Genomic DNA, 23346 nt, shown 5'->3' with positions numbered 1-23346 from the left:
ACGTGCTGCTCCCATCCATCATCTCGCGCAGCTGTAGCCCTGTTCATTTGCACTTCTTTTTGTCCTTTACACAATTTGCAGTGCGGTCTCGCGTCCCGTCCCCGGCCGCAGCTATTAGAGGAACTTTTCAGAAACTCTGCAGTAGACGGCTGTGAAATATACGTCCGCGGGCGTTTGCTTTCCCGCAGCTCAGCCGTTCGGTTGTACGTACCGACTCGTTCTTTGCCGATCTTAAAACCATTTACCGAAACCGCTCAAACTTCGGCGTCACCCCGGGTGGGACGTATTACCTCCGAGCCGCCAGGGGGCGCCCGAGCGCCGGGCAGGGCCGCGGGGCGGGGCCCGCGCCCCTGAGGTAAAAGGCACCCGGGCGGGGCTGGCCCACCGGCTCCTCTCCCGTGGGATTTTCCCGGCCCACCGCCTTCCCTTCCCGACGGCCCAGCCGATGCTGGTGCGGTCCCGGTTGCCCAGCCTTTTGCCCCGGCTCTGCTCCTTTCGTCCCAGCCTCGCCATGAGCAGCGTTACCGGTACCGTCACCATCCAGCAGCCCCTCAACTACCGGGCGGGCGGCCGCGTTCAGCCCGTCGATGGAGGCCAGGCCGAGGAGGTGTATGAGCCGGCCACAGGTACCTCCCCGTTGTCTGATCGGGGTGTGGGGGGGGGTTAAAGCTGCGCTGAGGCGCGGGGCCGGTGGCCGGGAGTTGCCTCCTTGTTATTTAACTGCAAGGGCCGGGTGCCATCGGCTTTTCCCAGCTGCCCACGTCGGATACCGCCTATGCAGCCGTCCTGAAGGCTGTGGTCTTTTGGTGGCTGCGTTTTGCCTCCTGCAGTGCAGGTCCGTCGTCAAACTTTTTAGAAGAAATCAGCCCTGCTTCTTAAAAAAATCGAGTGGTGCCTGATCTTGGTAAAGGATATGATTCAAACATTTCTAAGTTTATTTTTTTTTTAATTGGACGTATCTAGGTTTCAGCAGAACCACCTCAAGAAAGAGTGTTTAACTATGCTGGGGAATGTGTAACAGAGTCCTGAAGCTGGTGGTAGAAGTAAAACAAACTCTAGTGGGAAGCAGAGGAATTTTGTAATAATCGGAGCTAATTAGTAACTAGAACATGACTGTGGAAAATGGCAGATCTTGTACTTCAGACCAGCTGAATTGCAGCACCTCTTCTATAGCCAATTACAAATCAGTGGGAACCGTAGCATGAAGTTCTGTAAGCCTGGTGTATATATAGGTGGCTGGACTGAAGACTTTGGGTTTCAATGCAAGATAAACCATATTATTCTGTCCCCCTTTTCTGAGATTTCCCGCCTGTTTATTTCCTGTTTAAAATGTACCCAGGTCGTGTGATATGCAAGGTGCTCTGCTCTGGGCAAAAGGAGGTCGATCTGGCTGTGCAGAGTGCAAAGGCTGCCTTTAAAATATGGAGTCAGATGTCTGGCATGGAGCGAAGCAGGGTGCTGCTGGAGGCTGCCAGAATTATTCGGGTATGTTGTGGGAGCTAGTCTCCTTTTTTGGAGAGGGGTGGGTTTGTCTCTCAGCTTTCTTGTGGGTTAATGGGGTTGTTGGGGGCTTCCAGCGGGACTTCCAGAGCTCCAGGAGGAATGCAGGAGTTAAAACCCACCTTTGACCAGAAGAGGCAGTAGGCTGCCTTGGGCAGGGCTTCAGTCTTGTCACTGTATTCAAGGCCAGTGTGTACTTTCTCTGCTTAATTCTGTTAGAAGACATCAAACTGAAGCCATCCAGTCAAGATCTTGCAGGGCTTGTACTTCTTTTTACAAGTCCAAAGATTAAGCTGAAATTGCGCAACTGTCACATTGTTGAACTTCTAGCTTGTCAGACACTGTTGTCACGCGACTGGAGTGTGTCTTAGTTTAGTAATAAAAAAACGGTAGGAATGCTGGTTTTTATCTTAGACACCAGATAGTACACATGGGAGGGAGAGGATACAAATCTTGGACATCAAAGTTAATCCCCATGGAGGCACGGATCTGTAAGAAACCAGACCTTCTTTCCCCATTGTGTATATGTGATGAGAAAACTGTTTCCTTCTGCCAGACTTCCGCAGTAGGATAATATTCCTGTCAGGGAGATGGTCTGTTAAAGGACATTTCCCAGCTCTGTTGCTTTGTCCATTCTTCACTAAGTCCTCTGGTTCCATTTTGATCTTGCTGGCTGTTGTTCTTCCCAGTTTAGTTCTGTGAATTCTAATCATTGTTTGCCAACCAGCTCCCAAGTTCAGGTTTGCTCATCTTTTAGATGAACAGGGATGTTAGGCAAGACTGGACCAGCAGTGAACCCCAGCGGCAGCAGCGGCCATCTGTTTGACATTCCCCTGCAATTGCTTGCCACTGGGAAACTGATAAATAGCAGTTGGGAATGTACCTTTTAGAGATGACAGTTTCTTACAGCAGAGCCTGGCTTACTGATGGCAGAGCCTTGTTTGGGACTTGTGTGCTTGAGAACCAGGTATTGCCTTGTAGAGTTCTACTACAGACTTCTCTAATGCATTATCGCTGTGCTGTGCCTCTCACAGGAGCAGAGAGAAGAAATTGCCACCATGGAAACCATCAACAATGGGAAATCTATCTTTGAAGCCAGAGTGGACATTGACATATCCTGGCAGTGTCTGGAGTATTACGCAGGACTGGCAGGATCTCTAGCTGGTGAGAACATTAGTGGAGTTTGCTCTTTACTCTCTACCTGCCACTTGTATTCCCTGGTAACTTCCATGGCATGAAACCATCTTTGCTGTTGATTTCTTAAGAGGCGGACTACTCCTTTTTCTGAAGATCTTGGAAGGATTTTCAGGGATCTCTACCTAATGCTGCCATGCTCTGTGGGCACTTATGTACCTTCTGTGAGCTTGCTGGGGTAAAAGCCATGTGTCTCTGTTCCCAGTCAAAGCAAAATCTGGCCCCTGAGGCTCTGATAAGACAGGAGGGGGCTTTGCTCTTCTCTAACTTCTGGCTGTTTCTTTTCTTTGCAGGTGAACACATCCAACTTCCTGGGGGATCCTTTGGGTACACTCGGAGAGAGCCCCTCGGAGTGTGTGTTGGGATTGGAGCCTGGAATTACCCCTTCCAGATTGCCTGCTGGAAGTCTGCCCCAGCCTTGGCTTGCGGTAATGAAGACTCTCTGTTGTGCAAGCTTCTCTTTGAAGCCAAATGATCCTTTTTGGGAGAGTGATTGGGGGGATGAAGTCTAGGATTACCTTGGAGGAGGTGTTGAAGGATTAGCAGAACCTTCAGGCTGTTACTCTGGCAGGAAGGGAAAGGAAATGGAAGTGGGAACACGGCAGATGCTAGGAGGGCAGGGAGTGCATCAGGAAAAAGACTGATTGCTTGGCTTTGTACCAGATGGGGAAGGTCTCTGGAAATGTCTGCAGTGCAGCCCCATCTCCCCCAGCCCTTCCCAGTGGGAAGGTGCAGTTCCTCCCTTTCACTGGTTGCAATGTTCAGCTGAAACTGTTTCCTCCTCTCTTGGGGGGAATCTTCTAGGATCTGTTGAGACAAACTTATTGTGTGGTTTGGGTTTTTTTTGTGTTGTTTTTGTTTTTTTTTTCTTTTCCCTAAAGCAGTTTGGCTGTTAACCCCACCTTGCCTTTGTCTGGGTTCCCCTAGGCAATGCGATGGTCTTCAAGCCCTCTCCCTTCACCCCTGTTTCGGTGGTGAGGTTGGCAGAGATCTTCACAGAGGCCGGTGTGCCCAAGGGGCTCTTCAATGTGGTGCAGGGTGGAGCGGCCACAGGCCAGTTCCTCTGTCATCACCCAGATGTGGCCAAAATCTCTTTCACTGGCAGTGTGCCAACTGGCATCAAGGTAAAGGCACCTTCACACTCGGGGACACAAGGTGTCTGTAGTGCCAGCCTTCCTGGTGTGCTGCGAACGTCGATATCTCCTTGAGCTTTTGTGCATGAGGCTTGTAAAGATGGGGTGTGAGTCAGCATTTCTGGGTCTGAGCATGGGGTTTGCACGTACGGGGTTACACTGGGGCTCCAGTTAGCCTACTGGGCATGGGCTTGGGCACTCAGTCCTTTCAGAGGAGCCCCTTGGTCGTCTTTATTTCTTTAGCCCCTGGTTGCAGTGAAGTCTCTGAGCTGCTAAAGGGTATCTATATAGGGAGGAGGGTACATAAAACAGAGCAGCACTGCGAAAATGTGGGAGCGTTTCTGGCAGTAATAGCTTGGTTTAGTTGTATACAACCTACTGTTTTTAAGCAAGAGGTTAGTTTTTGTGAATTTCTTACCCTCAATTTATTCTTCAAATAAATTCTTCAATCAGAAGTCCCTAAAAAGACTTTTAAAAATAAATTCTGATTTGAAAGAGGGGAAATGTTGCTCCTTGAATGCTCCCTACATGTGTGTACCTGTGGGGTGCAGTGACACAGATGCAGTTATAGCTGTCCTCAGCTTATGCTGAGCACAAGACTTCCTGCAAATGACTCCTCAGGTTTTGTTGGTTTTATCTTTAAAATAAAGAACAAACCCCAAACCCTTTGAGACTGTCCCCAGTCTGAACTAAACACGTCTAGGAAACCCCGCTTGCCCTTCGTGCTGTTTCTGTTGCTGGTGAAGGGCCCTGCAGGAGCTCTCCCTTTGGGTCTCTCTTGCCTCCCTCCACCAGCTAGTGGGTCATTTGTCTCTTCTGTCCTTGTTTCCCTCAGATCATGGAGATGGCAGCTAAAGGGATCAAACCAGTCACCCTGGAGCTGGGGGGTAAATCCCCCCTTATCATCTTTTCAGACTGTTCCCTGGAGAATGCTGTGAACGGAGCCCTCATGGCCAACTTCCTTACGCAGGGCGAGGTGTGTGTCCATGGGGCAGGAGTGGTCCTTCTCAGTGTGGTGGGGTGGTTTGAGAATTGGGCAGCAGAGCCAGCCTGTGGGCTTGCATAGTGAGGGATGCCCTGAAGCTCCCATCTTGCCACACATTTCCCTGTGCAGTGTCACAAGGGATCAGAAGGGATGCCCTTGCAGAAGCCAGTGTAGGGCATCACAGCAGAGTATGCCTGAGCTGATGCCCTGTCCTTCCCAGAAGTGGAGCCTCTCTAACACCTGGTACCCAGCTCAGAACAGTTGCTCCTGTGCCCTGGGCTCCAGTCTGGTGCTCAGAGGTCAGAAGAAGCTGTGCTGGTGTCCTCTGGAGGAGCAGCAGGTTCCAGTCTGTTGCACTGAGCCACAGCCCTATGGGGCTCTGTCCCGTATTTGGGATCTCTACACGTGCTGCAGGTTTTCTGTAATCCTGCTGGCAAATTGGTTTACCGAGGTCATCTCTGGGAACTGGAAAGTCAGCTCAAGTTCTCTTCTGCTGGTGAGTTGATGCGTTTTTGCCACGTGGTGGCATCATTACCACTGTGTCCAGCATGGACTGTTCAGTGCAGTCATGAGCAGCAGAATAATCTAGTCTTCTTTGTCCCCAAGGACAAGTTAGCTGTTTTAGCAGCTGTGAAGGGGCTTTTCTGAGAGCCTCTGTAGCAGGTCCCAAGCAGGGAAGGACTGTGGAGTGCTGTGTGTCTTACACTGAGCAGCCTGCCCTTTATCCTAGGTCTGCTGCAACGGCACGCGGGTGTTTGTGGAGAGAAAGATACTGGATGCCTTCACAAAGGAGGTGGTGAAACGCACCCAGAAAATCAAAATTGGAGACCCGCTTCTGGAAGACACACGGATGGGAGCCCTCATCAACCGGCCCCACCTGGATCGTGTCCAGGGCTTTATCAAACAGGCGAAGGAGCAGGTGAGGTTGTGATGCTGCCTTGTGACTGCCCTGAAATGTTTCTCTTTCTTGTTAGACAGACTGGCAGCTGCTTTCCTGCCCCATGCCTTCCCAGTTAAGCTGGGTTTTTTTTGTTGTGGTTGAATTACTCGTTAGGTGTCTTGGGCCACTAGATACATAAATTTGATGGGTGGACTGTTTGGTGGATGAGGAATTGGTTGGATGGTCACATCCAGAGGGTAGTGGTCAATGGCTCAATGTCCAGATGGAGATCGGTGACAAGTAGTGTCCCTCAGGGGTCTATATTGGGACCAATATTGTTTAATATCTTTATCAGTGACATAGTGGGATCAAGTGCATCTCAGCAAGTTTGCAGACAACACCAAGCTGAGTGGTGCGGTTGACATGCCTGAGGGATGGGATGCCATCCAGAGGGACCTGGACGAGATTGAGAAGTGGGCCTATACGAACCTCATGAGGTTCAACAAGGCCAAGTGCAAGGTCCTGCACATGGGTCAGAGCAACCTCCAGTATTGATACAGGCTGGGGGATGAAAGGATTGAGAACCGCCCTGTGGAGAAGGACTTGGGGGTACTGGTGGATGAAAAGCTGGACATGAGCCGACAATATGCGCTCACAGCCCAGAAGGCCAACCGTATCCTCGGCTGCATCCAAGGCAGGGTGGCCAGCAGGTCAAGGGAGGTGATTCTGCCCCTCTGCTCTGGTGAGACCCCCACCTGGAGTACTGTGTCCAGCTCTGGAATCTGCAGCACAGAAAAGACATGGACCTGTTGGAGCAGGTCCAGAGGAGGGCCACAAAAATGATCAGAGGGATGGAACACCTCTCCTATTAACAAAGGCTGAGAGAGTTGGGCTTGCTCAGCCTCGAGAAGAGAAGGTTCTGGGGACACCTTCTTGCAGTCTTTCAGTACTTGAAGGGGTCTTATAAGAAAGATGGGGACAGACTTCTTAGTAGGGCCTGTAGCAATAGGACAAGGGGCAATGGCTTTAAACTAAGAGAGGGTAGATTCAGACTAGGTATAAGGAATAAATTTTTTATGATGAGGGTGGTGAAACACTGGAACAGGTTGCCCAGAGAGGTGGTAGATGCCCTATGCCTGTGGACATTCAAGGTCAGGCTGGACAGGGCTCAGAGCAACCTGATCTAGTTGAAGATGTCCCTGCTTATTGCAGGGGAGGGTTAGACTAGATGACCTTTAAAGGTCTCTTCCAACCCAAACCATTCTATGATTAAAAGTGACCCAGTGCCTATCTCTGAATCAGCATTGAAGTTGATATGGCTTTTCATATCCTGATCCTGCGAAGTTTTAGAGGTGGTGAGACACCCAGCAAGGCAGTGTGTAAAATGGGATAATCCATAAGGTTTGGGCTGGTTCTAGGTTGTGGTGCTACCTTGCACGCTTGGCTGTTATCTCATTTGGGTTCCAGTTTTGTTGGAGAAAGAGCTTGCTAAGGATCAAAGGCCAAACTTACAGGCTGCTGGAAACAATCTCTGTAAGAGCAATAAGATCTACCCAGGGGTTTTTGTTTTGTTTTTTTTTTCTCCAGGTTTTATTGTAAAGTGTAAAGATGTTTTAAATGTCAGTGCTAGGTATATGACTAGGTGTAGCCAGTTTGGGGAAGGGATGGAGAAGGGGAGCTGTGAGTGAAAGCCAGGAGGGCTAGACCAGGATTTGGAAACAGGAAGAGGGATGTGGAAGGAGATGTGGGGAAGGAAGGGAGAAGTCCCCATCTCTAAAACTGGGCATTTGATGGAGGTAGGTGTTTCTTGCCAGGTGGAGGGCTAAGGGACTGGTTGACTTGCTAACGAGGGAATTCACACCATGTGAAGATGTGGAAGTTAATGTGATACCAGCTGAGGATCTGCTTCTAGTTGTAGTTGCTTCCCTCAAACCTACACTGGCTCCTGTGGCACTTGCACCCCAAACTGGCATTGTTTGGACTTTTAGGATGGGTCTCACCCCCTGACCCTCATCTATCAGTGATGCTCTGTCAGCAGTCCTGACCTGGAGAGATGCCAGGGAGGGCACAGGCACTGTTTGTCCGATAGGACTGTAAACCCAGCAGGGATTATTGGCCAGCCAGAGCTGCAGCAGCTGGGCAGGATGCTCCTGGATGTGTAAGCCTACCTTCTGCTTGGCTCTTTTTCAGGGGGCAGAGGTGCTGTGTGGTGGGGACCTGTGGGTGCCAGATGACCCAAAGCTGAAGAATGGCTACTACATGCGACCCTGTGTGTTAGGTATGATCCTTCCTATCATGGTACTGTGGTCTTCTATGTGGATGTTACTGAGTTTCTTCTAGAAAAAACTGTGTTCAGCGTAACCTGCCTCTGTGTACATCCACAGTGTAGACAGGCACTCATAGGTGTACTAGAGAGAGCTGAGGCACCCAAGAACTGCATCCAGAGAAATCTCTGCTGTTGGAAGGTCTGACAGGGCACGTGCAGTTAGTGCCTCTGCTGCCTTGAGATGCAGGATGGGACTTGCTCCACTGCTAGCCAAGTCGGGGGGGCTGTGCAGTGCTGAGTGCTGTCTCCAAGGCTGTGTGGGTTGCCAAATGCACAGGCTGTGCCACTAGCTCTTCCTCCTGAAGGACGTGTTCTCTGCCTTGCTTCCAGGGAACTGCACGGATGACATGACTTGTGTGAAGGAAGAAATCTTTGGGCCTGTCATGTCCATTCTGCCATTTGACACAGAGGAGGAGGTTGTGGAGAGAGCCAACAACACCAAGTTTGGCCTGGCAGGTGGTGTCTTTACCAGGTATGACTGGGTAGCGTGGCTGGTGTGGAAGCAGTCTAGGGAGAAGGGAAATACTGCAGCAACTTGATGCTCCTCTTGCAGTGCCTGGCACGGGCATAGATATCCTCTTTCAGAAAAGCTGGAGCAAGGGATTGCCAGAAGGGAACATTGTAAATGACTGCACATCTCCTCCCAGTTTTTTTTCCTGAAGGGTTAGGTGGGCCCAGCTGTCCTTCAGACTCCTTCCAGCCTGTGCTTGGCCTGCTGCCTGCCTTCCTGCATCTCGCAGAGACGTGCATCAGGAGCCTGCTACGCTGCTGAAAGCATGCAAAGACATCTGCTGGCTGCTTGCCATAGTCTGCTTTGCTGGTGTCCTTGTCCTGCCTTCTCAAATCAAATGCAGTTTTGAGTGTCCTTGAGAATAGGAGTTGCATCCTTTGAGCAGGCAAAGACAGAGCAGGGCAGGTTGGGCTCCAAAAACCACTGCGACCTGCTGACCTTTCTGTAGTGGGATGTTAACTGGCAGGGAAGGAGGGAATGAATGGGAAGGGATCCAGCTGAATTGCCCTTTTCCTGCAGGGATATCCAGAAGGCTCACAGGGTAGTAGCTGCTCTGAAGGCTGGGATGTGCTTCATTAACAATTACAACATCAGCCCTGTGGAGCTGCCTTTTGGAGGTTACAAGGCATCAGGTGAGCTCTGTTTGACCTTCCCTGGTATGACTACATGCCAGTTACAGGGGATATGAGTGGTACCTGGCAGCGCCTGGAGCTGTGTTCTCACTTCTGGCTTGTCCCTGCAGGATTTGGCAGAGAGAACGGGCGGGCAGCCATTGAGTACTACTCGCAGCTGAAGACTGTCTGCGTGGAGATGGGTGATGTGGAGTCTGTGTTCTAGTGGCTCTGGGGCCTGCTCAAGGGAGCAACAGCCAGTTCTTGCCTGTCAGCCAGAGATGTGGATCATTTACACTGCAATAAAGTGCTCTAAAATTGTAAGTGCCTGGATGGTAATGTTGCTGGAGCAGCATTTAGCCATCCTACTTTTGCCAGGGGGAATGTACACACAGGGCTTAGCTTGTGGGCCTGCTCTGTCCTGTCTGGTGCTTCGGGCTAGGAGGCAGCAATATGGCTTTCAGCAGCAGCTCATGCGACTACCTAGGTGTTGCCAGAGGCTTGTCAGTGACAGAGGCCTGGCCCAGACTGCTTCCTGTGCTGCGTGCCTTGAACCCCACTGTCTTCCACCCTCAGTCAACTTCATCTTTGGCTTAACAGGTGTGACCCTACTCAGTGCACACATTAGCTCTTGGACACATTGATATCCTGTAGCTATAGGCTCTGTCTATTCTCTGACTACATAAAAGCCTTAAGGGTAGGATTGTTTATTCCCTCTAGCCCCCTTGTAAACATAAGTTTTGTTTTTTTTAACTGTACCTCACTTCCAAGGTGGGACTAAATATTGTGGGGATGGTTAGCTGATGCTGCCTGGGACAGGCATGGCCCTGATGATCATCTCCACACACAAGAGTATGGAGCACAACCAGGGTGGTAGCAAGCTCCAGCGTAGGATAGAGTGCTGCTGCTCTTAACTGAAAGCTATTTGACTTCCTTCCTATAGGTCTACTGTTCTTTATAAACATGATGAAGCAACAACTTTAAATGTTTGCCTACTTCTTTTTTAGCAATCAAATAAATAAATATTAACTCTGTCTGGAACATCTTATCTCAGAGTGACATGAATTGAGGGGTTCATAAAGAGGGCTGCTGCTGTATGGGTTGAACAGGGTGCAACATAGCTTTTCGGTCACTAAAAATCATAAAAGCTAGAACATCTCTGCCTGATGGGCACATTTCTGTAGGCCTACAAAACCAGAGTTGTTCTAGCATTCTGCAAAACTCCTTAAGAAAACCCTCTGTAACTTCAGAATGAAAATATAGAATTGACAACTTCATTTTATTGAATGAGGAGAAAAGGAAAACAACCAGGAAATGTTCTAAAAGAAAACAAAAATGCCTTTAGTTTCCCAGGCAGCCATCATGATGGTCAGTTAGTCCTGGCAGATCCAGCCGAGGTGCTGGCAAGCTGAATACACGCCTGTGCCCACTAGCCCAATGAGTGCAACTGAACCAATGGCCCCTCTCCTTCGGTTTTTTGGATCTGGAAAAAAAGACATGTTTTGTCAGTTCAGCAGGCCCATCACTGAAAGGCTAGCCTACCCCATCCTGAAAATTAAAGAGGGAGCAAGAATTAGAGATATATCTCAAGGCAAAACAGCAGGCACCAGCTCAGGCCATGTACCTACCCTCAGTCTGTGCTATTATTAGGCTAGCGTTCTTCCTATCAGTAGGAAAAGCGTACTCGGAGTTAGCAGCCTGCGGACCTGCACCCTTTTCTCTACACCTGGAGTGGAAGCTTTATGCTGCCTCCTTGATGTGAGCTGGAGGAAAGAGCCCTGAGGCCACTGTAGGAGATTTGAGTTTCCAAGTGCCTGCTGTGTGCTGCAGGGTGAAGACCCACCTCCTGTGTAGTAGCCATGGGCATAAAGGATTCTCCCAAGGATCCAGGTGAGGCCAAGCCCTGTGGCAATCCGCTAGAGAGAAAGGAGAAACATTAAGGTTTTGGAGACTTGCTGCTTGCATGTGCTTTGCTGCTACAGCAGCCCTGCTTCAAAGAAGTGACCACCAACTACTGTGTGGGTGCTGACCTTGCGAGGACAACTGGGAGTCAGCGTGGGGGAGACAGGTGACTGATGCAGTATGCTAGGGCGAGTTTTGTATAGGAGTCACTTTCATGATGCCTATGGGGAGGAAGCATTTGATGCAGAGTCTTGCTCTTTTGCAGCAAAACTCTTCCCAAGCAAGAAATGGTTAAGTCATGCAGGCAGCAGGTGCTGAATCTCATTTTACCAGTGTCCAGTTAGTGAGCTAGACCAAGTGCCACAATTTTGGAGGCAGCTGTTGCCCCAAGCCCCACTCCACTGCCTGCCTCCAGCAGGTGTACAGGTTTTCCTGTTGCAGGTGTTACAAACTTCCACCTTGCCTCTTAATTTAAAGCTTGCTGCAACCTGGCTCCAGTTTGCCACATCTGCCTATGCTGCTTCCTTCCCTCTGTGAAAAAGAATATTCAAGAAGGGCCTGACTTGTCTATTGGTGGCAAAGAAAGAGCTACTGGTTTTGGCCTCTCCCACATGCCTCCCTCCTCATGGGTTGTCTACATCTTTTAGTTAAAAATAATCCAGGCTTTTTTTGATCCTTTGCGCACCTCCTTTGGTGGAAGTGAGTGGGAAGATCGCCATGTTCCCCATCTATTCTTATCAGATAGACTCCTCATGAAAGTGTTTTTAGGTGCGGGGAAAAGTGTTCCTGTCCTCCCCACAACCAGCTGCTGAGTAGTACTGCTGTAAGTCCAGCAGGACCCTGCAGGGCTTGGAAGAACCAGGCAGGGTTGGAGGGACCCTTCCCACTCATGGACTGGAGGCTGTGAATGCTTCAGTTTGTCCAACAAGGCACCCTTAGGGGAGGGAAAGGGCTCTAATAGCTGAAGCAGCAGTAATGAGTTTATTAGTGATTCCCCTGCACAAGACCTTCTACAACTACATTTTCAAACGAGGCACAGCTGTGAAGCACGATGTGGCTAGTGAAGCAGCCTGCTGCCTCCAGAGGGGCTAGTTTGGCCTACTGCCCCCCACCCTCCCCAAGTCAGGGAGCACGAGCAGAGTTCAGTCATGCAGACCTGCACTGTAGCATCACTTACCGGGTGGTAGACTCCGCCAGTGGCTAAAAAGAACAGGAAGGCGGGATAAACTTCCAAGCTGAAAATAAAAGCGAGGAGGCTGTGTTTGTGCTCAAGTTGCTCACAAAGAGGAAACTCTAGAAATGCAGAAGCTGCGAGCATCCCCTGCCAAGGTCTATGTTGGGCCTGACTGTTATGAATCTCTGTGCTCAATGCTGCAGCCACAGATGGAGGAAAGAAGGAATGTGAGCATGCACAGACTTTTAGGGACTTTCCCTGTCTGTGCCTCTCTCCGACCCCACCCACCCACTCTCTCCCTTCTGTGCCCTAAGCCACTGCTAAATACTACTCGCCACCAGCTAACCCAGGAAGAGTTGTTCCTCCCAAGCACCCCTCTGATGTGCTGCTGCAGCCTGGTCCACAGTAGCTGGGTGGTCTTAGACCTCCCCGGAGGGAGACCTGGGCAGCACAACAGATAAGCAATCCCCAGGCAGCCTCTTCTGGAAGCAAGATTTCTAGTGTCTTCAGATCTGCCCACAGAGGAAAAGAGCCAGGCACCGGGGAAGAGGAGGCTGCTTCACAGCCCCGTCTCCTGGTTTAAGGCACGGTAAGGAGCCAGCACGGCCTTACTGCTGAGTGTGACATGGCCCTGTGTTTTCCTCAAGTGTTGACCCTGAACCCAAGCGCTTGGCAGCAGCGAGTCTCTAGCTGTAGGCCCTGCTCCACAGCCCTGTGTATTTTCAAGGTCTGCGTTCGTACATGTTACTCACGTGTTCTGGTGTGCACGCTGGATACAGTTGAATATACGCCCATGTTCAGGGTCTGTGCTGTACATGGTTGGATACTGCCAAAAAAAAAAAAACAACCCAGCAGCAAAATATGAGCAAGCGCAGTCTGGGCTTGGGAGCCTGGTGAGGAGTGAGCCCGGCAGCACCGCTCCCCAGGGAGCCCAGTGCTGCCCCAGTGCTTGCAAGACTGACTTGCGTTGGTAAGTTAGAGCCTGTCTCCTGCCCTGTGGCCCACAAATGCTTTGTTGAAATTACTGCTTGCCCCAGGCCACTTCCTGAACCCCCTGAGCAATCTGACTGTCCGCTGGAGCTGGCCCTGCTTGGAACAGAAGATAGCCAGGTGCTCCGTGACCTCCCTGTTTAAATCCCATCTCTCTGGAGGGGAGAGCAAAGCAGTGTTACTGAAGACACGGCCCCATGTCTTCTCTGCCTTCCTCACCACTGCAGAGCTGAGCAGTCAGCCAGAGCTGCTGCTTGGCTGCAGAGGCTTCCCCAAGCCTGAAATCCAGTGCTCTGTGCACCATTACATGCTGGGTACGTTTGCTATAATCCTGACTTCATGTAGTAGCAGTGGGATCCCCCCCAACAGGTACCCAAGGTCTGCAGCACATGCCCGGGGCTGTCCTTGCGCCCACCCCTGCTTGTCACTTCCCCCAGTGACGTGGGGAAAAGAGCAAAGGAAGGTTTGTGCGTGGAGCCGAGTGGCACAGCAGCCTCTGCATGCCATCGCCCTGACTCACTGAGAGGACCGGCTGCCCCCACCCAGCCCACAGGCCTGCCCAGCTCAGAGGCGATGCTGAGGGAAGGTCACTTTGAAAGACTTCTTGTCATAGGGCTCACATGCTCCCCCCGAGTTTGAGAAACCCTCCTGTCACTTTTGTTCCACTACAATCCCTTTGCCCCCAATGCTGCACCAGCTGCCTTTGCAGGGAAGAAGGGCTGTGCGGTTTCTTGCTCATCAGCGTTTCCAAGCTCAAAGCCTTACGCTTTCAGCTGTCTCGGCTTGGTGCCAAGTGCCTGATGCCCCAAACCCCAAGCTCTGTGGTGCCGTCTGCTCCAGTCTGGAGAGCCAGAATGACACCTCCATCTCTTCTGCATCCGTGTGGAGAGGCAGGAAATGTCAGCAAGTCACCCAAAAATAAGCAAGGTGTCACCTAGCTTGTCTGCAACATCCCCTGCAGACTGGCTCCGACCTTCCCGTTCCCTCAGCCTGAGCACTCACCTCCACGTTGTACTTCTTGCGGGCCTTGGCCACTTTCACCGCGAGGTGCGTGACCAAGACGAAGCTGGCAGCACCCGTCAGGATGACGTAGCCATACTCCTTTGAAAGAACAGCCATCTCGGTGCTGTCACAGAAAGAGAGCCCATTACTATTTTGGGGTGTGACTGGAGAAGTGGCAGCTCACTACACGCAGATATGTGTGTGCGGAAGAATTGCTGAGCATGGGCCCAAGACCTCCCAGCACAGGGACTGGCTGAAGGAAGAGAGAAATGGTGAGTTGGGGAATTTTCGCCTCTTGGTGCCTGCTGAGTATTAAGCAGCACAAAACAAGGGCTCTCTGCTCAGTTCCTGTCAAGCAAGCCTTCAAATCACGTTAAGTGTTGGTGGGAGGTGGTGTCTGGAGGACCTTAGTCCAGCCTCTGGCTTGGAGCAGGACTGCAGCCAACGGTAGGTCCCACCAGCTCTGGCTGTGGCTGGCCAAGTCCCACGACCTCACTGACACGGCACTGTGCCTGCAGGGATGCTCTGGAGAGGTAGACAGAAAGTAATTGTTCGTGGCCACTTCCAACATCAGAGCTAGGGGTCACCAAATGAAGTCAGGAAACAGATTCAAAACGAACCAAAAGAAGTGTTTTTTCATGCAGTGGGCAACAGACCTGTGGAACTCCCTGCTGAGGGATGTTATGAATGCAGGCAGTTTTCATAAACTCAAGGGGAAAGTGAGTAAGGTAGGTAAACTGGGAATTATAATACAAACACAAACTGGCTCAGAAATCCCAGGCTGAATGGAGCTGGGCTACACAAATGGTTAGTTTGAACCTCTAAGGTCATCCTTACGTAAAACAATAATAAAACCCACCACAACAATAGCAATAACAACTGAACCTTTTAAGCAAAGGGGCACTGGCAAGACGAGCGATGCTCACTCCCACAGCTTCAAGGAACCCTCTCAGAGTCACAAGTCAGTGAACAGCCCCAGCAACACACAGCTGCTGGCATCTACCAACATCTGCACACACAAGTCTGCCGGCCAGGAGACACCAGGGCCCGTGTGGTTTGCATTTAATGGTTCTGCGCTTCCTTGCCCAGGCCCGTCTTGGTTTTGGCTGGGACAGAGTTCATTTTCTTTCTAGTAGCTGGTATAGCGTTATGTTTTGGATTCAGTATGAGAAGAATGTTGATAACACACTGATGTTTTCAGTTGTTGCTACGTAGTGTTTATACTAAGACAAGGATTTTTCAGCTTCTGATGCCCAGCCAGCAAGAAGGCTGGAGGGGCACAAGAAGTTGGGAGGGGACACAGCCAGGGCAACTGACCTGATCGGGGTATTCTGGGCAACGGTCAGCGAATGGTGAGCAATTGCATTGTGCATCACTTGTTTTGTACATTCCAATTCTTTTATTATTATTGTCACTTTATTATTATTAATATAACCATTATTTTCTTCCTTTCTGTCCTATTAGACTGTTCTTATCTCAACCCGTAAGTTTTACTTTTTTCCCCCTGATTCTCTCCCCCATCCCACTGCGGGGGGTGGGCAGTGCGTGAGCAGTTGCGTGGTGCTTAGTTGCTGACTGGGGTTAAACCACGCCAAGGCCTGACGGAAGCAGGGAGCAGAAGGTGCATCCAGCAGCCTCCTGCCCCGCTGCCCTGCAGCAAGGCTGCATTGCACACTTCTCCCTCTTTCCTGCTCCCCATCTGCCAGACCTGCCATCAGCCTGCGCCACTGGGAGCCGCTCGATACCGAGCGCTCCGGCACCTTCCTCGCCTGCAAGCGAGCACAAGGGCCTTTCCCCACAACCATCTGGCACGGGTCCTCTTGCACAGTCCTAAACCTCAGATTTGTCTGTCTGCATAACCCGTGACGGTGCTGCATCATGCAGCACAGCAGAAGACAGCAAAGATCTCCCTCCAGCACTGAGCCAATTCCCTCTGCAAACCAAAATGCCAGCCGATGCCTATCTCCCTCTGGTGCCTCCACCACGTAGCAAGGTTTTGGTGGCTCCTGCACTGCCCCACCAGCACAATCTGTCAGTGTGGGGGAAAATGGGCCACCTCATGGAACCGGGGCAAACAGCCTTCCTATTGCAGCAGCACCAGCACCCCTCACAAGGGATCTTCAGAGATTAGAGGCTTTTATTTCTCATTTGCAAAGGGATTATCAATGGAGCAAAGTGAAGACAACAGCTGGCTTTGTCCAAATGAAGTTTGGTAAACAATTATCAGTAAGAACATTGAAAACTAAAGTAACGAAGAAAAGTCAGCTGCACCTACACGTAATAGAGGGTAGCACCTGAGAGATGACACACTGAAAATATAACACATTCCCACCCAGGAGAGCAGGTTGATGGTCACAGTTCTCCCTTCAAATTACAAGGTTGGTGGTGACCCCCCGACTGCCAGCAAGAGCGAAGCATTTTATCTTCACAGTGCTAAATTATAATCTGGGTCTTTATCTTAGCAGCAAAGAGCAGAGCAAAGCATTAAGCCAGGTGTATTACAAAGCTGCTACTCCTACACTACTGGTACAAAACTAAACCTCAGGCCTTTGCTCTAGTAATCTGGAGCCCCATTAAGCACTCCAAAGTCAACAGGACTTTCAGCCTCTCTCCGATTGCACGCCTTGCGGCTGTTTCCGGATTCTGGTGCCTTGTGCATATTGGCAACCTTTGTCTGCAGCTGCAAGGACTTTGCTAACGAACACCGGCCCGGTGCACAAGACTGAATTTGTACCTTCCATCCAGCAACGTTTCAGGCCGGAGCCGCACGACCAAGAGATTCTGGAGTGTGACACAGCACACGCTGGGAGCTGTAGCAGAAATGCTCCCCGAGGGTGCTTTTACTCCAGAATAAGGGTTCTCACCAAGTTTGCCGTAACGCTAGCGTTATTATGAGTCAGCAAAGCTGATTAAGTCTCCTCTTGCAGACCCACGCCGGGATTCTGACCGTACTCCCAAGCTCCCACAATCTCGGACTTTCTCTCCAGCCCTTTTGTCCCCGCTGCTACCAGGCGAGCGAGCTGGCTCAGCTCCGGGGGCAGAGCTCCCCGCCAGCCCCGCGGGGTCAGACCCCCCCCAAGCAGCCCGAACGTGCTGGGGTACCGGCGGGACCCCGCCGCCCTCCGCTCATCCCGGGGACCTTCCCCCGGAGCCTGCGCCCGGCGGGACAAAGGGGAAGTCAGGGAGGAAGGTCGCGGCCCTTCCTCTCCACTTTCTTGACCATCCATCAGGATAATCAGCATATAAGCACGCCTTGGGAGCCTTCCCTCCGCCCGTAGCCCCCCCCGGCCGCGTCCCCGGTCCCCCGAGGGGTGAGCTGGGGGGGTCCTCGGCTCTCACTCACCCTCAGGCACGGCGCAGATCGGCCCGACGAGCTGCGGGAGGGAAGGAGCCGGCAGCGGCAGCGGGAGCGGGGCCGGCTCTACCCGCCGCACCGCCCGCAGGCGGGGCCCCGCGGCGGCCGCCCCCGCGGAGGGATGGGCGGTGGGTGAGGTCGTGGGCAGCCTCGTGGGGTAGGGGGGTCGTGTTTGGGGAGGGAGTTTGACACGTGTGGGTCTGCAGGGGGATTGGCCCTGCCAGCGTCTTCCACCGCTCCACGAGGGTTGCTAAGGGGGGGTCTGTCCTATCCAGGAGCTCCGCACATGTGTCCCCAGCACGTTTTATATATATATATATCTCTCCCTCTCCTTAGCAGACTGAGCTGCCATGCCCACTCTTAACCATTTTTGTCATACCGACGATACCTAAGACAAAGATTTCAGCTTTGATTCAGTTTAATGGCTGTAAGACAGTGTGGTAATATATACCATGCTTGCTGGAATATTCTCCTGCTTTTCCCTTTTTATTTCACCAGATCCTGCTAGTATCGGATGAAGAAGCCAGTGTTTCACACGTGGAGTTGCTGTACTCAGTCAGGTAAGCAGATACTTCTCTTGGCAATTACCAGCGTTAGTGATATGAAGGATCTTACTTACATCTCCCTTTATTCAGGTCTGTAGAAGCAACCCTGGGACTTCGGCATCGAAACACAAGCCATTTCCAAGAATACTTGGAGTGTGTGCAAGCAATATCTTTTACATCAAAAAACTCCAGTTTTGGGGATATGTGATACAAAACTGGAGCTGGACTTTCCAGTTCTGTAAATGTTCATAAACAGGTGGAGGTACAGGGGGTCTGGCCGCAGGGGGACAGATGGCATCTGTTGCTGTCGCCAGCATAATGGGGAAGAAAGCAGTACTCGGTGGGATCCCAGGCCTCTCAGTCCTGGCTTTAATCTCTTTATACATACCTGCCTTTCCACAGTAGAAAGTTCTTGGACTCCCTGGGGCTCCAGTGAGCCATCTGGGCTGGTCCCAATACGCTCTGCTGGGTTTTCTGGTCAAAATGCCTTGGTGAACTCCCTGGCTATAGCACACTGCTGGGGCCTTTCCCATATTTCAGATTGTACCTCCTCAAGCCGGTCCCTGTGACCATGCTTTTATGTGGTCTCATGGTCAAGCGGGAGTGTAAATGCATGGCACTATGCACACCTCTCATGCCCCCCCAAATGAATATTTTGCCAATGTCCTGAGTCCCAGTGGAAGAAGAAATGTGGAGGTAGCACAGTGAGTGAAACTGGAGCACAGAGACTTTTCTTCTCTTGCAGTTTTATTTCACTTCAAAAAAATAGCATCTAGAATGGGACATAATGTGGGAAATTGGGCAGGAAGGGCCTGCCTTCAGTTCCCATGACAGGCATTCAGAAGGATTTGTAGGGCTGATCCTAAGTGACTGTATCATCCTCATCCTCCTCCTCCTCCCCCTTTGAAGTGTGGACTGCGTAGACAACAGCACAGACACCAGCCAGCCAGGCTGCCATGGTGCCGGCAAAGAATATGCAGAAGCCAATGAGACACAGAAAGATGTAGTCTTGCTTGTACAGCCGGGTTAGGCAGTTGAAGTGGAGCTGTGTCTCCACTGCAGGCATTTTCAGGGCACGCAGGCCTTCTGGGGTGTAGCAGGTGATGTTGTCAGCATCTGCAGAGGGAAAAGCAGAAGCAAGACTCTCTTGCCTGTGTCTTAAGCATTAATGATCAGTAGTCCTGCTAAACTCCTGAAAAATATTTACAGACTTCACCCCCCCTCCCTCTGTGGCTTAGGTAAAAGCGGACAGGCAAGCCCTTGCCAAACCGCAATTGCCCTGTTGCCAGAATGATTTCTGGCGGTGTTGCCTCCATAGGAAAATATTGCCTGTCAGACTATGCTGTCCCTGCACGGTTGATCTCTGCTGATTGAGCACTTTTATCTTAATATAAGAGCACTTGTGTTTGTTCCTTTTAATCTCAAACACCTTCTGAAGTGATATAGCCTAAATTATGCTGGAATAATGAGGCTTGTGCACAGGGAGTCAAGTTTGACAACAAGAGTGGTTTGCAGTTAGGCATAGCCTCACCTGCTCTGTGAGAGAAGAGGAGGAAACTCATCAATGATTCATTTCCACTGAAATAATGACTATACCCTGTCGTATTGTAATATACGTGGTGATAAAACAGATGCTGGATTTTCCCTCTGAAGTTAGCAAAGGCTGAGTGAGCGTGGTAAAAAGCACTGTTTCCTTTTGATGTCTGTAGAAGCACAGCGTGCTCTCAGCCATGGCCCTCTCCTTCACCTGCAGATTTTGAATTCCTCAGACCAGACACGGTCACTGTGCTAGACACAGGCTGGTCACTGCATGATGCGCTGGGTGGATGCGACTGAGAAAAAGGGAAGCAGTGGAGAGGAACAAGCTACAGGGGATTTATATTATATTACATTACTTCGTATATTACTGAAGGATATAGCTACAGTGGTGTTCATGCTGATATCTCTCATTGTCCTGAGTGTAACTGGAGAGCTTTTATCTCTCTATTACCCAAATCTATCTAGACGTGGGCAACTTTGTGTCAGCGCCTAGACTGCACAGATCCAGCTAAGCACAAAACACTCGCGCAAAGGTGTTCTGTGAATCAGCAGTAGCTTTTTAAAGGCCAGGATGAGGATCTGCTTGCAGCAGATTTCAGGGCTTGGTCCCAACATCCCTTTGCACTGGAGCTGTCAGCTCCTGTCACAGCCCTCGGTTTTGGGCCATCTCAGTCCCAACAAAGAGGGAGCTGCCCTTCCCTGCCTAAAGGCAGGCGGGTGTTTGTGATACAGTGTCCAGCCTGCATACACTTACCGGCAGTGTGAAAATTTTGCACAGCGTGAAAGTTTTGCACAGCCCTCACACCAGTCCTGGGAGGCACACGGCTTCCTGTGGACTCACCCACAGCATCTTGCCAGGATACAGCAAAGCCCAAGAGAGCAGGGAAGTGGAGCAGCCTCTGCAGGCTCCCTGGTTTCTTTGGCTTTCCCATTTTCCAGAGGACAGTGCAGGGATCCATACTCATACCCCCAGTCTTTCCTGCCACTGCCTTTCCTACTCCTACCCTCCCAAATTGCCTGCAATGAGCTTTATTCTCCTCTTCCAGGGTTCAGTGAGTTATCTCCAATCTTACTGCTAAGAACAGTACTTTTTTACACTGTTCCATAACTGCCTGTAACCTGTATGTGGAAATTAAAAGACTTTACCATCTATAGGGAGCTTACTACACCTAGTAAGACACAGAGATGTCCTTAATTAGGTTCTGTCCTAACACTAGCTTCCATTTGCCATCCCCTTTTCTCCTCATGGGCTCTTTTGTGGCCCTTTCTTATTTGATGGACACTTTCTCAGTTTCTCTTTTGCAGCTCTCTCACCATTCTGTCATGCATTACTGAAAACCAAGCCTTCTTTGTTAGCAGGTGCTGTGCTGTGTTCCTTTTCAGTTTGGAAAAATCAAGTTCATGTGCTGCAGCTGCAGAGCAAAGCTTTGCCCTTGGGACCAGTGTTTTTCTGGGAAAGGGAACTGGTGATTACCCTGCCTCATGAACACTCAGTGTCCATGGCCCAGTTGTAGAATGCCTCAATATGATGGGAAACAGCTGATTTTGTGATCCTAGATGATGTAAGGAAAGAAGTCTTGGAGACCTTGTATTCAAGAAATGGCTTTTATTCAGAAGCAAGCTGCACTCTGCTGCTGCAGCCTGTGGGACTTAGTGCTCACCTGCATTGCACATACATTTCTTATTTTGGAAAACTTCAAATAAAGGACAGCCAATTTGCTCTGGGGTTCAGGAGGAAGAGGGGGAACATATGGACCCTCCCAGCCATAAGGATACAGAGGCTTTTCTGAGCACAACTTGTGTTCTGTGTCACTCTGACCATCAAATGTCAGCTGGGACCCAAACCAAAGCTCCCATGGGAACAGCAAAAGGTCTTTTGCTGACTTCTGAGCATTGGGTCACAATCTGACACAGAGAATCAGTCAAATGTACCTGCTCTGAGGGCTGAGGAGCACCGTGACAGCTGGAGATTGCAGGATTTGTAATTTTTATCTATCTTAGAACAACAGCTGCCGTGCTCTTAAGGCAAAGGGTATGGTGTACACTCTTCATGTACAGAAATAGGTCAGTGGGGAGTAGGGTGTGATCACAGTCCCACAGAAGTCAGCAGCTGAACTCGCAATGGCTTCCACACTACCCAAACTTTTCCTGGAGACCCCATCAGTGAGGGATGAGAGCAGAAGAGGAGCTGATTGGCTTTCAACCCAGCTTTGTGTCCACCATTGAGCAGAATGGCTGCTGTAGAGGTTGCACAAATGAGGTCTACCTGCCAGGCACGTTGTGCACAAGAGGCTAGCGGGAGGTGTTTGAGGTGAAGGGGACACTGGCCAAACGGTGGAGAGCTCAGGGCTGGAGAGGTTGTCCTGAACAAGTCAGAACAGAGGCAGGAGAGCATTTCCACGGGGGGGGGTGGTGGTGGTGGTTAACCGATCATTACAGACATACTGGTACTGCAGCAGCACCAAGCGATCAGAGCAGCTGGAGCCAAGGCAGGAAATTCAGAGCAGCAGCTTTCCCAGTGCAGATCTCCCCAGAGCCACGTTGGGCTCCTTGTTCTTGACACTGCAGCCACGGGGTGCTGTGACTCACAGGCACAGGGACACCTCCTGAGGCTGGAGCCAGGCTTTTTGGAGCAGCAGCAATGTCCTAGCTACAGGCTACACCTCCCTGACTGTCCTGAGGGTGTAAGCAACTGTGACCCTCTGTGGGTGAAGCGCGTGTAACCCAGCTGCTCTGATCCATGTTTTGTGCAACACCAGAAGATGGGACCCACAGTCAACATGCAGCGGCACAGCCTTGTGAGCTGAAGTTTTGGGAAAGAGAACAGAGGGCCCCATCCATTCCACACAGATCTGCAGGAGGGAGGTCCTGCTCACACAGCTCTCACCTGGAAAAAGAACGTTGCTCTCTGTCATCCAGGTGATGAAGTCCAAAAAGGAACAGTTGCAGTGCCACAGGTTGTCACTGAGCCCCAGAAACCTCAGGTTGGGCAGGTCCCGGACAGTGCTGGTGTCCAGGAACTTTAAGCCTGTCCGGCTCACATCCAGGTGCCTCAGCCAGGTGTTGTTGGCAAAAGCATCCTTCTCGATGGCTACAAGGTTGGGATTGTCTGAGATCTTCAGCACCACCAGGCTGAGGAGGTGTGAGAAGGTGCTGAAGGTGACCTGTGTGAGGTTGTTGAAGCTGAGGTCCAGATAGACAAGCTTGGCCACACCAATGAAAGTGAAATCCAGGTCATCCCCCAAGAGGTTCTTCCTGCAGTCCAGATAGACCAAATCAGCCAAGAAGCTCAATTCCACTGCTGGCAGGTACGAGACGTTGTTTGCCACCAGAATCAGCTGCCTGGTGTCCAGCGGGATGGCCGCAGGGAACTCCTGCAACTGCTGCCCTGTGCAGTTCACTTCCAGGTACTGACAGCTACACCTGCTTGGGCAGTTGATCCTCTCCGATGCCATCCCCATCCCCAAAAGAAACACGAGGCTCAGGGGCTGTGGTATACCTGAAGGAGACATGGTCTAAGACCTTCCAGGCCACTCAGCCCTTTGGGGACTGCAAGCAGCCCTATGGAAGCTGCATTACCATCACAGCCATGCTGAGGAGGTGTCCAGCTGCAAGGCTGTCGGGAAGCGCTTTGTGTCCGTGACTCAACTGACTCCTTGGCAGAGTGCCTGGCTGGAAACCGAGCCCCGTTTCTACATT

The 23346-nt window shown here is 51.0% G+C and overlaps 3 protein-coding genes across 3 annotated transcripts; 1 reads left to right on the top strand and 2 right to left on the bottom strand.

The window, feature by feature from the left end:
• The first annotated feature begins 333 nt into the window (after positions 1 to 333).
• On the top strand, positions 334 to 10181 carry ALDH9A1 (aldehyde dehydrogenase 9 family member A1). The gene is made up of 11 exons (XM_075038496.1): positions 334 to 626; positions 1340 to 1485; positions 2535 to 2664; positions 2988 to 3122; positions 3622 to 3818; positions 4663 to 4803; positions 5543 to 5731; positions 7883 to 7970; positions 8349 to 8490; positions 9049 to 9161; positions 9272 to 10181. Exons 1-11 carry the CDS (start codon positions 446 to 448, stop codon positions 9364 to 9366), a joined length of 1557 nt encoding a protein of 518 aa, XP_074894597.1. The 5' UTR covers positions 334 to 445; the 3' UTR covers positions 9367 to 10181.
• Positions 10182 to 10392: 211 nt separating this feature from the next.
• On the bottom strand, positions 10393 to 17665 carry MGST3 (microsomal glutathione S-transferase 3). The gene is made up of 6 exons (XM_075038494.1): positions 17552 to 17665; positions 14209 to 14332; positions 12969 to 13042; positions 12220 to 12277; positions 10984 to 11056; positions 10393 to 10623 (listed from the first exon to the last, which is right to left on the bottom strand). The coding sequence occupies exons 2-6, from the start codon at positions 14323 to 14325 to the stop codon at positions 10514 to 10516; spliced, it is 432 nt and encodes a 143-aa protein (XP_074894595.1). The 5' UTR covers positions 14326 to 14332; positions 17552 to 17665; the 3' UTR covers positions 10393 to 10513.
• Positions 17666 to 18970: 1305 nt separating this feature from the next.
• On the bottom strand, positions 18971 to 23332 carry LRRC52 (leucine rich repeat containing 52). Its single transcript, XM_075038493.1, has 2 exons — positions 22535 to 23332; positions 18971 to 19224 (listed from the first exon to the last, which is right to left on the bottom strand). The coding sequence occupies exons 1-2, from the start codon at positions 23157 to 23159 to the stop codon at positions 18971 to 18973; spliced, it is 879 nt and encodes a 292-aa protein (XP_074894594.1). The 5' UTR covers positions 23160 to 23332.
• Positions 23333 to 23346: the final 14 nt, after the last annotated feature.

This window comes from Buteo buteo, chromosome 10 (genome assembly GCF_964188355.1).
Source record: "Buteo buteo chromosome 10, bButBut1.hap1.1, whole genome shotgun sequence".
Lineage (NCBI taxonomy): Eukaryota > Metazoa > Chordata > Aves > Accipitriformes > Accipitridae > Buteo > Buteo buteo.
Note: the sequence above shows the minus strand (reverse complement) of the source record. Positions and strands in the feature narration are given on the sequence as shown.

What these genes read in the sequence shown, in the direction of transcription:
- ALDH9A1 (XM_075038496.1), top strand. Translation starts at nt 446, where the DNA reads ATGCTGGTGCGGTCCCGGTTGCCCAGCCTTTTGCCCCGGCTCTGCTCC. An exon ending in AGGCTGCCAGAATTATTCGG is followed by an intron (nt 1,486 to 2,534) that starts GTATGTTGTGGG and finishes TGCCTCTCACAG; the next exon opens with GAGCAGAGAGAAGAAATTGC. An exon ending in TGGAGGTTACAAGGCATCAG is followed by an intron (nt 9,162 to 9,271) that starts GTGAGCTCTGTT and finishes TTGTCCCTGCAG; the next exon opens with GATTTGGCAGAGAGAACGGG.
- MGST3 (XM_075038494.1), bottom strand. Translation starts at nt 14,325, where the DNA reads ATGGCTGTTCTTTCAAAGGAGTATGGCTACGTCATCCTGACGGGTGCT. An exon ending in CTGGCGGAGTCTACCACCCG is followed by an intron (nt 11,057 to 12,219) that starts GTAAGTGATGCT and finishes CTTTCTCTCTAG; the next exon opens with CGGATTGCCACAGGGCTTGG. An exon ending in CCATGGCTACTACACAGGAG is followed by an intron (nt 10,624 to 10,983) that starts GTGGGTCTTCAC and finishes CTTTTTTTCCAG; the next exon opens with ATCCAAAAAACCGAAGGAGA.
- LRRC52 (XM_075038493.1), bottom strand. Translation starts at nt 23,159, where the DNA reads ATGTCTCCTTCAGGTATACCACAGCCCCTGAGCCTCGTGTTTCTTTTG. An exon ending in GAGCAACGTTCTTTTTCCAG is followed by an intron (nt 19,225 to 22,534) that starts GTGAGAGCTGTG and finishes TTCCCTCTGCAG; the next exon opens with ATGCTGACAACATCACCTGC.